The sequence below is a fragment of the Stylophora pistillata genome, chromosome 3, assembly GCF_964205215.1.
Source record: "Stylophora pistillata chromosome 3, jaStyPist1.2, whole genome shotgun sequence".
In the NCBI taxonomy this organism is placed as follows: Eukaryota; Metazoa; Cnidaria; class Anthozoa; order Scleractinia; family Pocilloporidae; genus Stylophora; species Stylophora pistillata.
Window position 1 is genome coordinate 12,779,982 of NC_142521.1, and position 15,516 is coordinate 12,795,497.

At 39.6% G+C, this 15,516-nt stretch overlaps 2 protein-coding genes across 2 annotated transcripts; both read left to right on the forward strand.

The window, feature by feature from the left end:
- The first annotated feature begins 239 nt into the window (after positions 1 to 239).
- On the forward strand, positions 240 to 590 carry LOC148734570 (uncharacterized). The gene has a single exon (XM_088755559.1). It carries the CDS (start codon positions 240 to 242, stop codon positions 588 to 590), a length of 351 nt encoding a protein of 116 aa, XP_088611685.1.
- Positions 591 to 677: 87 nt separating this feature from the next.
- On the forward strand, positions 678 to 14,845 carry LOC111335216 (uncharacterized). The gene is made up of 7 exons (XM_022941076.2): positions 678 to 1,433; positions 1,612 to 1,814; positions 6,549 to 7,044; positions 8,035 to 8,397; positions 8,897 to 9,005; positions 10,320 to 12,169; positions 13,109 to 14,845. The coding sequence occupies exons 1-7, from the start codon at positions 678 to 680 to the stop codon at positions 13,319 to 13,321; spliced, it is 3,990 nt and encodes a 1,329-aa protein (XP_022796811.2). The 3' UTR covers positions 13,322 to 14,845.
- The last annotated feature ends 671 nt before the right edge of the window (positions 14,846 to 15,516 follow it).

A 15,516-nucleotide genomic window follows, 5' to 3' on the forward strand; every position in this document is an offset into this window, starting at 1 on the left:
GACCAACTATTGAAGGAGATGAAACAACAGTTGACAGCGACAGAGGAGCGAGCAAGAGATCTTATCATAACCGTAACCTAAACCATAACCAAACCATAACCAAACTAAGGAATGTAGAAGAACAGTTGAGAAAGAGTGAGGATCGAGTTGAGAATTTGCGAATGACCCTAAGAGATGCAGGGCAACGATTAACACAGAAAGAAGCACAAGAAGAAAATTTACGTTCAACTCTAAAGTAGATGGAGCAACGAATGACAGAAGAATCAGCAGAAAAGGAAACGAGAGAAACTGAGTTCGTCAAACAGCTTAGAGAAAAGGAAGAGCAGGCTCTTGACCTACAGAGACGCTTGAGCGAGATGGATCAGCAATTGTCAGAAAAAAACGATGAAAAGCAAACTTTGCTACGACAACTTACGGAGATGGAACAACGATCAAGGGAGGAGACAGCCGAGATAGAGATGAAAGAAATTGGGTTTCATGAACAACTTAGAGAAAGAGAGCTAGAAATGAGGGAGATAAGACAGCAGTTGACTGAGAAAGAGCAACAAGAGGAGAACTTACGAACACAACTAAGGGTGCACTTAATGTAACAACGGCTGAGAGAAGAAGTGATAGAAGAAGCTACTGGGCTTGGTGAACAGCTCAGAGAAAGGGATCAACAAATAGAAAACTTTCAGATGCAGTTGGGACAGCAGCATGAACAGCTTAGAGAAAGGGAAGAACAAGCAGCAAATGTCCGGATGCAGTTGGAGGAGCGAGAATCTCTTAGGACAGATTTCCAACACCAATTTGAAGAAATTGAAGCAGAAAATGCGAATCTACGACAACAGGTTGATAACCTCCAGAATAAACTAGGAACACAGTCCCATGACTGGGTTATTTCCCGGGATGACATTCAGTTGACGGGTAAAAGCCTTGGAGTTGGAGGCTGGGGCGAAGTTTTTGAGGGCAAGTACTGTGGCTGTTTTGTTGCCGTGAAACGAATCCATGAGGAAATCAATTCGCCTCACAACCAGAGTTTGTTCCAGAGGGAAATAGATATTGCCTCGCGATGCCGACACCCTTGCCTGCTGCAGTTTATTGGAGCGACCAATGACGAAGAAATTCCATTGTTTGTTACAGAGCTGATGGAATCAAATTTGCGCGAATTACTAATACAACGACCTCTTTCCCTCAGAGAAATCACCGTAATTTCGCTCGATGCGGCTCGAGCGTTGAACTACCTCCACCAAAAGAAACCTTTTCCTATTTTTCACCGTGATGTCAGCAGTAGTAATGTGTTGCTATGGCGACAGGATGGCCAATGGCGAGGCAAAGTGTCCGATTATGGTTCTGCTAAGTTTGAGGAACAGTTCATGTACATGTCAATTGGCCCATGGTGTTTTGCCTTCAGTGCACCTGAAGTCCAGAGACCAGCAAACCAGACAGCAAAGGTAGGTCAGTGATCTTACGGAATTTCTTAGAGATTCTTTTTCGTAGCATATAGGTCCTTTGCAATTAAGGATCACATGCAACTTGTGCAACGTACTCTTTAGTCGTGTGCTCGGTCAACTCAAAGACCTTTGAAAACAGCGATCTTATTTTATTGTCTTCTTTTGTCCTGCTATTCAGATTGATGTCTACAGTTTTGGCGTTCTCCTCTGTGAAATGTGCATTCAGACATTCCCTGATTATCAAAACCGTGAACATCAAATCGCTCTGGTAACAGACCGTGTATTGCAAGACCTCGTCCGCCAATGTCTGCGGTCAGATCCCAGTGAAGGACCGGACATAACAGAGATTGTCAGTAGACTGGAACAGTTCAATGAAACGTTGTAGGTTTGTCGGGGTATGCTTTTTTGTCAATCATCCGCATTTTTTCATTAATTGTATAGCTGGTAGTTAATCCGAAATTGTCAGCATAGCTACTATTCTTTAATTTTTAAAACTGTCCAATTTAGGATTAATTTGTATAGTTTCAAACTATCCAATTTAATACTAAGACAGTTTTAAAAAGTTACAGAATAATAGCTTGACTGAACAATGCCCAGTTACAACTAACCAGCTACGTAATTAATAAGTAAGAGGACTACGTGCTTGTCCAATTTTTGAAAAAAATGGACGGCATGTCCTATTACAGATACTATTTCAGTACTCTAAGCATCACACTATTAAAGATGGAGAGTTTATTTTGGAAAAAAACTAAGCTAAGAGTCGTTTACAATGTCTATGGAGGGTTCCACTGCACAAAATAATCGCTTTGTATGCACTAAAAGATAATTGTCAAGTTTATGGATGAAGATAAAGCAAAACTTTACAGCAAAACTTCGTAATTGAACAACAGTTATTTTTACATACTGCTATATTAAGTATTTTTTAAGAAAAATATTAAAAAAATTCTTACAGAGTCAACATCCGCGGCAAATGATGCTGTCCTTGACTCCTTGAGACCAAGAGTTTAATCACACTCATATGCATAAATTGCTATCAATAGCGTGGAACATTTGATAATCACAGCCGGAGTTAACTAATTGCTCCATGTGCATAAATGTAGGGAGAGAAATGACTTTTCAGTCATAGAGCAGATATATTAGGTTGTATTGTACCATGCACCCCCATAATTTCATTCTGCAAACATAATGAGTGAAAAATTCTTTGTATTTGAAAGAATGAACTATTTGTAGCCTACTCAGTTCAGAATAGATACGTCTAGGTTGTTAATTGGGTAGATCGGTATTGTTTCAAGTGTAAGCATATTTGGGCCCAAGCAATAACCCAGGAATCTTTTTGTTGGATTGATTTGAAAATTGTAACTGGGTTGAGAATGGTTCGTTCCAGTCTCGGATTTATTCCTTCCCATAGTTTTAAGATGTGGGAGGCGCGGTGGCCTTATATTTGGTGCGCTCGACTCCGGATCGAGTGGTCCGGGTTGGAGCCCCGGCCGGGGACATTGCGTTGTGCTCTTAGGCAAGACACTTTACTCTCACAGTGCTTCTCTTCACCCAGGAGAATTAAATAGGTAGCGGCAAATCTAATGCTGGGGGTAACCCTGCAATGGACTAGCATCCCATCCAGGTGGGGGGGGGGGGGGTTTGGGGTAGAATTACTCCTAGTCACTTCATGCTACGGAAACCGAAGTTAAGCGCCGGCCCGATGAGCCACGTGGCTCATAAGTACGCTTTACTCCCTTACCTTACCTATAGTTTTAAGATAAGACACTTGGTAGTTAATTTGTATTTGAGCTATCTACAACTGTTGCATCATAATATTTGGTGATTAGAAAGCTGGTACCGCTATCGTGGAGCTCTTTTTTTTTTCCCAGGTACTTGTTGAATTACGTGTACTTATCATTAACTGATACAAGATGCTGTAAGTGAATCATTAAGAGCATTATGAGTCAGATGCCATTTAGATCCCTCTAATATATACTATACATATCACGATAAGTAAAAAATTGTCCAGAGCTTATTCGAATAAATTAGAAGACCTTTATCATAATTTGAAGTTGTCAAGCTTCTGTTTAGTTCCATGTAAATTTCGTTTCCCTTTACTTGCTACCATAAAATTATCAGTGACCTGGTTTTCTATCAAGATTGATACAATGTTTATTTACTTTCGTATTCAATTTCGAGAAAAGGTCGAAAAATCTTAACTTTATATAATCATTTTCTTGAAATGATTACGCGGAATGTAGATTCATCAATAATTCGCAAATCAGACTTCCCCAGGGGCCAATACCATGAGTAGCCGGACTCAGGGGATATGGTTGAGAGCAATGGAAAACCTAGAGAACTATCCAAATAACACCACTCCTATCCTAGGGCTGCATTTTACCGAAAAAAAGTTGTTTGAAGTGAAATTTGGATTAGTCCATAGAGAAAACAGATCGGGAGAACTAATGAAGATGAGGATAAGAACCTTCGACAGAGTGGAGTAGCGATAGTTTGCAGACCAAAGTTTGCTTAAACAAACCCCTGAGGTTACGCGTTTATGGTACATCTAAGACGACAGACGCAGGGTGTGTATGCTGTACCTCTCAGTGGCGGATCCAGACGGTTCTTTTTGTGTATGTACACCTGCCGGCTTTTTTTCCTTCTGATATTTGTTTTCCCCCAGAATAAAGGAGGGGGAGTCGAGACCCCCGGACCCCTCCCCTAGATCCGCGACTGCTTAACTGTCTTACAAGTTACCTGGTTAAGTAGATAAATTGTTGTTAAACGTGCTTTGAACGACTTAGCCCTAAAATTTGACAAGTCTGATCGTCGACTGCTGGCTAGACTGACCCTCTCTTTTATGTTAGAAAAGAATTATTTATTCGACGTTTACCATTCTCACCCCGGCCAGCTTGTAATCCAAGTTTCTCTAGATCTAAAACGGAATGATCTTGCCCTACATAGCGTCTATTTTTTCATTTATCTTCCATGCACTTTAACTCATTTTTCAATGACTAAAATTACAGCTAGCAAAGTACCATTTAGTTTTGCACCTCTACCTACGGATCTGTTTGTCATGGAAAACCTCTTACTCTCGAATATAGGGGCAGCGGATAAGAGTTTTCAAGCTCAAAGGGGCACTCTTCGTTTCTGAGAAACTGGCTTTGAGCAAGTGTTTTGTTTTCCTCTAGTATGATGAGCTAGGTCGAAAATGTTGTGTGAGTAAAAAGGGTAAGACAGCGAAGAGTAAATGTTAAGCTTAATCGTCTAATAAAGATGTTATTTGTTTTGTCACGATAAAAAGGACAGGAAAAACAATCCGAGTTTCTCGTGGAATGGGGTGCTTCACTCGAAAGGGCTTTCTGTTGCATCGTTCTTAGGTTAAACCAAAGGTCTCAAAGTAATTCACGAGTGCAGGTTCAGAAAATTCTTCCTTGAGTGTCTTTACTGTATCTGGAAACTGGTAGCAACAGCGGGCGTCCATACCCCACGTTTGGGGCTGTCATTAATAGCCCTACGTTGAAATTCATTCTTCAGCAGTCCAGGAAGTCAACGACCTCTGCATGTGTTGGGATGAATTTTGGTCACGCTAGATAACCAATTTACTGACTCGAACCTACGTCTAATATAATTCACTATTAACGAATTGCAATTTTTTAAGCTCAAGCAAAGGCGAGGGAACGATAACAAGGGCTTAAAAGGCTCAAACTACGAAAACAGAATGAAAGCGGGGAAGAGATTCAAACTTGCTGAAGAGGTGTCAGGTCTGGAGATAAATAGGACGAACTCGAGAAACATGCCACGTCTTAAACTGATCGCTGGGGACTTTTTTCCTATCAAAACGCACGAATAAAGCGTAAAGAAACCTCTATTGTTACAAAAGTCACCAGTTGGTCTCGTGAGTGTGATTTAATAATCAATTGATTTTGCCATGTCTCCCATTTGTTTGACCCTTAAGTCTCCCTGCCTTTTCTCATTGACTTAGTATGCCAATAACAATTTAGCAATATGAAAACGGTAACCAAGAAGATTCGTGAGGATGCATACACCTTTCTCAGTATTTGGAGGCAATTAAATTTTATTTGAAATTGTGCTTGTTTAAACATGTCGGCACTTCACGAAAACAACAGTAACACATTCGTTCCGTAACGCCTTTGAATTCACGCAATTAATTGCCAATTCATCATTAGAGCATCATTATTATGACAGAGTTATTTTGTATATTCCGTCGATGTTATGGTCCATGCGTGGAAAAACTCTTATGATCGACATTGAGTCACAAAGTCCGGCTAAGCAGACACGACACAAACATAAACGTTAACTCGCTTAGTCGCTGAGAAAACTTTGCTCGTTCACTTGAATAGTTGACAACCATAGCAGTCATAACAAGAGTCACACCTGAAGATAATTGGAATTATAACATAACCAAAGTAAAGCGCGCGCTCTGATTGGTCAATTTAGCGTCCTCCATTTGCCCATGGGTGTACGCTGCTGACGTGAGCAAATGCAAAGACTATTTTTCCGCGCGCGCTTGTTTTTTCTGGTCGCGTAAGATTTGTTAAATAAAAGGGAACTCTTTGGCTACAATGTTTCAATGTTATGTTATAAAACAAATGGTAAACACCACAGCATACACTAATGAGTTATGGATGCACTTGGGAGGTTTGCTAAGCACTCAAGAAGCTAGAGTCGCTCTCGGCTATCGCCTCGAGCGACTCTTACGCTTCTTTCGTGCTTAGCAACCTCCCGCGTGCACCATAACTCAATAGTGTACGCTGTGGTGTTTACCATTTGTTAAATCAAGCACAGTTTCGACGTGCTTAATCAAATGTTAATTCATACCCTTTCAAACACTTCATAAAATAATTGTGCCGTAAAGGTCAAAGTTGTTTGACGCAGCTTTTTCGAAATGGTCACGCTATATTTATTTTGTGCGTAGCAGTTGTTTACCACGGAACTGACATATTAAGAATCTCCGTCGTTTTTCTGGGAAAAGTTGTATCTGGTACCTTACACGAGTTACTTAAAGCATCTAACTCAGTGAAACAACGACGTACTAACTAGTGAAGAAGAGAAACCTTATTTCCGTTCTTCACGGAGGAGCTACTTTCGCTTTCACATCGTGCGACAAGACTGATCTGAAAATTTCTCCGAAAGTTGCAAAATGGAAATTAACAGTGTTCAGAAGGAGAAACCCTGCGATAGATACTCCGATTACTACATCGTCCGCTTTGATCCATGCCAGGAGCTGGTGCAAGGAGAGTTACTAAAGGCCTTATCAAGCTCATACGATTTTAATGTGAAAACATTTGTCCTTGTTTACCCCGCTTACCAGGGAGGACAGAAGACGCCATTAATAGTGCGTTCCACTTGCAACGAAGCGTTTACCCGACTCTCAAACGAAGACGCTAGTTTACTTTTGCCTTGCACTTCACCTGAATCAAGGTATCACGTAATTAGTCAGCAAGGAATGGTTGTTTTTGGACGACGTCTTCAGCCGGGGACAGAGGTACTAGTCTCCTTTAAAGGATGCCCTTGGAGTTTGAATGACGAATTTATACGTGCTAACGTGAAGTACAAGGGTGAATTGCCGTCTGAAGTTGGAACGTTTTTCGGCTTGCAACTAAAGAGTGTAAGTAGCTTTTGGATCAGTAGAGGAAATTTGAGAAACTAAGAATTTAAACTTTTTATTTGGATGATATTTGGATTCCTATGACAACTGCCGCTGTAGCTGTTATGGACAGTCTATCTTATGACAAGCTACTTAAAAAAAACTACTTAAGTTTCAGAGGTGTAAAATCTTTCCCCAAGCAAAAAAGATTCCTAGACCATCTTTGCTTATTGGCGAATGACGGATTTATACGTGAAATCGAAATTAGAATTTGAGCAATGCTACGCACTGAACTGAATCTCCTCATTGTCATTAAGACAGAGGACTTCAGTGGTCTACGTTTCGTTTAGTGATAATTCAGGTTAATCCAAAGCCATTTGAACGTAAAGGCCACAATATAGAGTAACACGTTTGATTGGATCTGTTAGAGCGAGGCCGCATTAAGGAGATCAGACCGGAGGTGTGGGTATCACTCGTCCTTCTAAATTTTTCCCGAAACATCGTATCGCCAGAAAATTGTGTAGTCTCTTTTCCCTGTATCGGTGACGTCAATCTCATATACTGCTTTTTATACCTTTTCGGTCATTTTCGATTCAACTCCTTGCATTTCTTGTCACAAAATTCGTGTGAACAACAAGTGGAACCGGTAGTTGTTCAGTTAAGACGATCGAAATCTACCACCATGCCGCAAATCCATCCACTTTGATCATTGATATCATAATCGTTGTAATTAATCATTTTTGGCATTGTTTTCTTTCGAAACAATCCAATATACTCAGTTTCTCCATGGCAGATTCTCAATGACGAGGACCCCAGTAATAAGTTAGGATCTGCCAAGAGAAAATTGCGCTTTGATTTTTAAATCTTCATCAATGTAATGGGCCATATTCCGTGTCCTCATTACGTTTTCCATCAGAATACTTCAATAATTCACTCTTATCCTTGAACGTACCAAAAGCGCAAATGAGTTCAGTGTTGTAACTGCCCCCGTGTTTTTTTACCCTTGTCTAGAACGACGATGCAAGAGGAAGTTCTGTCAGCAATCATTCCCCACAACTTCCATCTTTCTCTTGGGCATCACCAACTGTTATTTTTGTTGGACTGGACAGGCTGAAGCCTCTATTCTTAGATGGAGAAGAACCTGAATATCCAGAACCAAGAGAATTTCACGATTACAAAACACACCTGCAGTATGTTACACGGAAGCATGATCCACTTCTTATATCGCAAGAAAGAACTGACAAAGTATCAGTACAGACTGGTCAGAATGTCGTGACTCTTGCCGTGGGTTTTTCAACCGGAGGAACTAAACTACAGAATAGTAAGGAGGAATTTACAGATGAAAACAAGGAAACAATGACAGGCCTGCTTTTGGTAAGATGCATTGCATTATAACAAACTGTTGGTAGTGAAATTTGAGTTATCGAAAGTATATTTCGGCTAAGAACAGACAACGATTCATCTCAAGTGTCTTATGTGAGTTTACCCTAAATCTTACGCAACTGTACATCTACAAATGAAGAGATTAGTTAGTGTAAATCTTCAAGGAAAAAATGATATTCGAGCAAAATGTTTTCATGAAGCGTTATAGATCTAAGAATAATCAGATTGCCATCCAAACTTTATAGCGCTGTGTGGCATATCATGACATTTTTCAACAAGGCTCTCTTGTAATGGCTCAGGTATTTCCAGCAATCAGGTATGAGAAATTTCCCTCCTTCCTATCCACTTACAATTACTTAGTTCACCCTCTTTTTGGTAAACAGATCGAGTAAACCAGTTGTATAACTACAAGACTTACCAGTTACAAATGGAATCGAACAGTCTCTGTGATACTCTTGTGTTGGGCAGCTTTGGGTTTTTTCCCCTTTAGGATGAGAGGGCTGCTACAGTTAAAATTGGCAAAGGACATGCCTGGAAGCTGTTAATGAATGAAGAGCAAATCGAGGAAGTTGAAACACACCCTGAAAAAGAGTCACCAGGTAAGCACCGCGCCCCACGAATTGGTTAACGAGCGATGATGCATGCAATTCGTTGAGAAACTAGGTGAATCACTTTTTTCGGCGGCTACGTATTTTACTTTTTGCAGACCACCAAATATTATAAACGTACTGATGGTGTTGGTACTAAACAAAGCAGAAACTGCCATAATTTCGTAATCCATCTGGGCACCATCAGATGACATTTTTAGCTGATACAATCCCTTCTAGTGTTAACTGTATGGGAAGGTTGAAGTTGCTTGAAATCATTCAATACCAAAGAAGCTAGGCCACTAAGGGAACGGTCATTGTCTATCGTATGGAAGGCGGGGCGGGGGTTGGACGATTTTTATTGTGTCACGATCAATTGATGCTGTATTATTGTTATGATCCCTCCTTCGTTGGCAGGCAGATAATGGGCAGTCAATTCTACATACTCCTCTGCTTTTTACTTTTACGACTGATCCCCCCCGTTCCTCCTGAAAACCATTTTATCCCCTTCACAATTCCTCCCCCCCCCTCCCTTCTAAAACCTTAAATAGTGTCTGGGCCCTGAAAACTTACAGTACTTACTGTATTTTCATTTAAAGAAAGAAATATTTTTATTTTAAACAACCATCCCATTATTACTAACTGGAACTTTTTAATAAGTATAGGTAATAACACGATTTTGAGTAAAAAGTTTGGTGTTAATAAGCACGAGTGAATTTTTTTAAAGGCAACAAAAATTATAGTCTTTGAAAAATTTTCATGTGCTTATTTACTTGAAATTGCACAACAAATCATTTTATTACTTATTAATATGTATATGAAAAGAGCATCACAGAAAATCAAGATAGACGAAATTATTTAAATTTCATTTGTACATTGCACTCATGTTACATGAAAAATGTACTCATTTACAGCCTGTCAAAAGCGCGTAATTTGTCATGTACATCACCGTCGCCTTAAGTCTTTATGACGTGCCAGACATATATATTATTAACCAAGCGCAAGGGCCGTACTGGGAGAATACCGGCACGAGGTCTTGACAGTACGGACCGAGCGCAGCGAGGTCCGTACAAAAAAGAGCGAGGGCCGATATTCTTCCAGTACGGTCCCGAGCAAGCTTGGTTAATAAGAGATTTATTATACGACTGAAGTTCAAAGGGACACAAGTGCGGTATCATTCGGTACCATTCGGGACAGCGCCCGGTCCAATACTGAGAGAATATTGACCGGCAATGGAGCATTTTGATTGGTTGATTTTAGTTATTGGTCCTCTGACTTCCCGAGTCGTGTTATAAATTTTTTTAAATAAAACTCACTTCTTTTTAGAACATCAAGGAGTATATTCAACTGTGCAGCCGGTGGAAATGGGACTAGGTCTTAATGAGGTGTATCAGGCTTTTGACGAAAATCAGCCCAACACATCCAACAGAAGAAAAGAGCAAACGAACCAAGAAAAGCAGCTTAGACAGAGAGAAGAATGGGAAGAAATTATACGAACGGACTTGAAGGAAACGGAGCAAAGGTTAAGAAGTCAAACGACGGAGAAAGAATCGATAGAAACATTATTGCGCCTACAGCTAGAAGAAAGGAAACAGCGAGTAACTACTCTTCAGAGACAATTGTGGGAGACGAATCAACAGTGTTTAGAAAGAGAGGAACAAGAAGAAATCCTACGAACAGACCTGGATGAGATGAGGCATAGGTTAAAAAATAAAATGACGGAGAAGGAGGCAAGAGAAACTGAGTTGCATCAACAGCTCGAAGAAAGAGACCAGCGCATAACAAAATTTCTGATACAATTGCAGAGACTGGAACGGCAGTTGAGAGAGAAAGAAGATCGAGAAGAACTTTTACAAGAAAATCTGAAAGAGATGGAGCAACAATTGCAGGACGTAATGACACAGACAAAGTCGAAAGAAAATTACCTGCATAAACAGCTGCGAGAAAAAGATCAGCAGATGGAAGAAATTCAAGAAAAACTGAGGGAGATGGGACAACAGTTGGCACAGGAAGATGAACGAGAGGACATTTTCCAGGCACAGCTTAGAAAAATGGAACAACGCCTGAGAGAGGAAGAAACTACGTTTAATATACGGCTCGAAGATAAAGACATGCAAGTAAAGAACTTACAAAAACAGGTGACAGAAACGCAGACGTACCTGAGAGGGATGGAACGACGTCTGAGAGAGGAAGAAACTGCGTCTAACATACGACTAAAGGATAAAGACCACCAAATAGAGAAATTGCAGAAACAGGTGACAGAGAAAGAAGAACGAGAGCAAAGATGGAGAGAAAATTGGAAGAAAACTGAAACAAGAGAGACATGGTTTCGTGCACAGCTTACTGAGAAAACGCAGCAAGTATTAAACTTTCAAACACTATGGAATATGAAGGAACTGGAGTGGACAGAGAAAGAAGAATGTGAAAAAAATTTACGAACGCATATAAGGGAGTTGCGGGAGCAGTTAAGAGAAAAGGAAAATTTACAGGGACAAGTCAGAGAGATGGAAGACCGATGGAGGAATGCTCAACGACATCTTGCAGAAAAAGAAGTGGAGACTGCTAACTTAAGGCAACAAGTTGCTAACCTAGAGGATCGATTACAGTCAGAGCTCTGCGACTGGATAATCCCTCGCGATGAGATTCAAATATCGGACAACAGTCTCGGAGCTGGAGGCTGGGCAGAGGTGTTTGAAGGCAGGTATTGTGGGTGCTCCGTCGCCGTAAAACAAATCCATGAGGTAATCGTTTCACCTCATAACCAGAGTTTGTTCCAGCGGGAGATTGACATCGCTTCAAGGTGTCGCCATCCTTGCTTACTGCAGTTTATTGGAGCAACTAATGACGAGGGAATTCCTCTGTACGTCACGGAGCTCATGGAAACAAGTTTAAGGCAACTGTTAGAGCAGCGACCTCTTTCCATGCCCGAAATATCTGTTATTGCTCTGGATGTAGCTCAAGCTTTAAACTACCTTCACCGAAAAAAGCCTTCACCGATCATCCACCGTGACATCAGCAGTGGAAATGTGTTGCTCTGGCGACAAGGAAATCGATGGAGAGGGAAAGTTTCAGATTACGGCGCTGCCAAATTTAAGGAACGGAAGATGTCAATTGGTCCTGGCTGTTTTGCTTACAGCGCTCCAGAAGTTAATAATTCTTCGAATCAGACGGCTAAGGTTTGGAAATACACTATGTACTTATCTTTACGGCTTCGTTATCATCGCTTGTCAAAGAGAACTGCATGGTTAATCTGAGATCTTGATTTAATAGAGTGATTAACCATGAAAAAATAGACAGACAAACGGATATTAAAAGGTACGCACATTTGAAGAAAATTCCTCTCCTTGCTTCAAACCAAGAGATGGCTTGTTACTTGCTTTTTTTCGTGAAGATAGGCTGTGACATGTTTACACTGTTTCGAAACGAATAACATTAGGGCTAAAACGCTAAATTTTCATTCCATCTATTTCGTTCCCTTTTGACCTCACCGTTCACCACTTCAGTTGAGAACATCAGATGAAAAGACATCTTAGCCTCCCTCGGTATATTTTTTGGCAAGTTGGAGGAAGAAATTTCAGTGTCCTAGTCTGCTAGGTTTACGACAATTAGAATTACTTTGATTTTCAAGTGTCTGATTAACTGTCTCTTTTATCACTCTTTGACCAGTTTAAGTGATATCAAAACTACTGCATTGTAACTCAGTAACTTCACTATAAGACAACGACAACGATGATGGCGTGCTAGTAACCTAGTAAAGCAAATATTAAGTCATAGTCAAATCCGTTCCATCAGTTCTGTCCTAAGGTACGAGAACTTAGCCAAGGACTAGAAATAGGTATTACTCAGTGAAGAATCTTGGTACACCAAACAAAGAATAAAGATCAATTCTTTGTACAACCTTGAAATGGCGACTATAAAATACACAAACGCACAGCATTGTACCCGTGACACTTGAGAATTACAGCGGGTTGCTTTTTCGAACTCTCTTGTTCGCGCCCGGCCATACGTCTCAAGGGGAGGGAAGTTTTCCAGATCCAGTAATGTCAAAGTTATTCCCTAGATCCCAATGAAAATAAATATTGTTTTAATTTTTTTTCTTATTGTTTTTTTTCAAGATTGATGTGTACAGTTTCGGTGTTCTCCTGTGTGAAATGTGTACCTTCAAGCAGTTTCCAGACCCCCAAAAGCGCTTAGCCCAGGTCAATATGGTGAAAAACCACGCCCTGCGGGAACTTGTGCGTCGATGTCTGAAAACGAATCCCAGGGAAAGACCAGACATGACAGAGGTCATAGTTGAATTGGAGAAGTTACATTATAACCACAGTTAGGTCATTGGCTTTTTATTTGATCTGTCCGAAATATACCCGAAGAGGAAGAGACTTATTGTTGTGAGACTTGCATGCGTTTATTTATTTTATCTGTAATGGTTGAACATTTTGCAGATATACTGTTTTCGGGCAATGTCTGTGTGGATTTATTTGGTACCAATTTACAAATGTTCTTAATAGACACCGTCAGAAAGAAAACTCTTTTATCAATGTGTCAATAGAAGCTGTTTCGGGGGAGGATTTTCTTAGAATCGTCTAAATTTATGTATTGTAAAGCATTTTACGGTGCCAATAGGTTCTCTCTTGTTTAAATTCGGATCTCAAAATTTATTCGTAGTCCATGGTAAATCTCTAAATAAAAATAAAAAAGTAAAAAAATGCGGAAATGTGTGTTTGCGCTTGGCCAACTCGAAGAGCAAAGTTTTGGATGTAGAAATAACAAAAAACAAACAAACAAATCATAGAAACTATAAGTTTCCAAAAGAAAAAGAGAGGATATTTGTAATGTTACTACGGAGGTCACTTTTTCAGGACATCTCCTCGAAAACTTAACTCTCGTGACAAGATGTACTGGAGACGACATCGCTTTTTATTAATTTTGTTAGTATTAGGATTAGCTCTTTGGATAAGGATGTTTCTGTGACATGTTTACATCACCAAAATACTGCCAAGACACCTAACCACAAGCGTTCTTTCCTGAACACATAAGCATGCGATATGGTGTTATACTAAGCTGTGTAAGGGTGATTTGACTGCCGTTATTCTGCAGAAATGGCTCACTTTGAATTACGTTTTCAAAATATCGATTTACAGTAAGAGCTCGCTTAAAAGGATGAACCAGTTGGGCTAAGATGTTTATCTTTACCTCCTTTTATTTATTTGTTTATTTTTTACTTTATTTTATTTTTTTATCTTTCTTAATTGAACTTTATTCAACACACATCGGTTATAAATGATACTACTTACAAAAAATACTACTTTACCTCCTTTTATTTATTTGTTTATTTTTTACTTTATTTTATTTTATCTTTCTTAATTGAACTTTATTCAACACACGTCGGTTATAAATGATACTACTTACAAAAAATACTACTTTACCTCCTTTTACACATAGGGACCTGCTTTCAACATTCGAAACAGGTTCTTATTTAATGATGATGATGAGTTATTGTTTATGTGGATTACGAAATTTCGCACGCATGCTGCCAGTCTTCTTCAAACGATGAGTGCGACCGTGATTGCTTAGTTTTCCAACTTTGAAACCTAGGAATTTTTGATGATGTTTCATTGAGCTCTACGCTGTAGCAAGGCCTCCCTCCTGCAGGGTTAAGCGTTCTCATCTTTTTTTTTTACATTTTTGATACAAGGTAGTCTTATTCTTATTTTATAGAATTTGTTTAAAACTAGAAACTCATGTGCCAATTGAGACAAACTCTATGTATCAAGCAATGATAATATCTAAACGTAGATCGACATGTTCACAGTTTATGTAGATACTCAGGAATAAAATTTGTAACTGAAAAATTGGCCCTTTTAGTGACGAGGTAATGACATAACTTATTTTTAAAATGTAACTATGAAAAAAAGAACCTTCCCCTGACTGAACTTAATGAAGAGCTGACGCTGAATTTGTATCACATGCTGCAATTTATCTAGTGAAATGGCGCAGAAATTAAGGTTAATTCCAGTAAATTTTGGCGCTGTCGTCTGTCAAGAAAAGAAACATCTCCATTCGACATCAAACCTAAAGCAGCTGAGAGGAAATCATTAGATTCTTTGCTACACAAGTAAACCAATCTACGCTAAGCGGCGTTTTATTTGCTGCTCCTCCAACGGACATGTTATAACTACGCTTGCAGCCAGATTTTTCATCGTGACAGAATATTTTGCTTTTGAAACATGGATTTCTTTCAGATTCTTACAAAGGTCTCTTCATTCTTATTTACTTTTTTATCTTTGCGTGATTTAAAAGTATCTATTGCTGTTTAAGAATCAGCTTAATTCCTGGAGAACACCCCGCAATGGCCGGCGGTATTTTCTCCGAAATTAGGTCAAACGCCTACGACTAATCTAATCAATATCATATCTTCACTATGACGGGCTTAATTTTGAAGAATTAGAACGTTTTTATTTAAACATCAAAACATGAGGATCATGCAACACAGGATAAATTCATGAAAAAGCCATTCTCAACC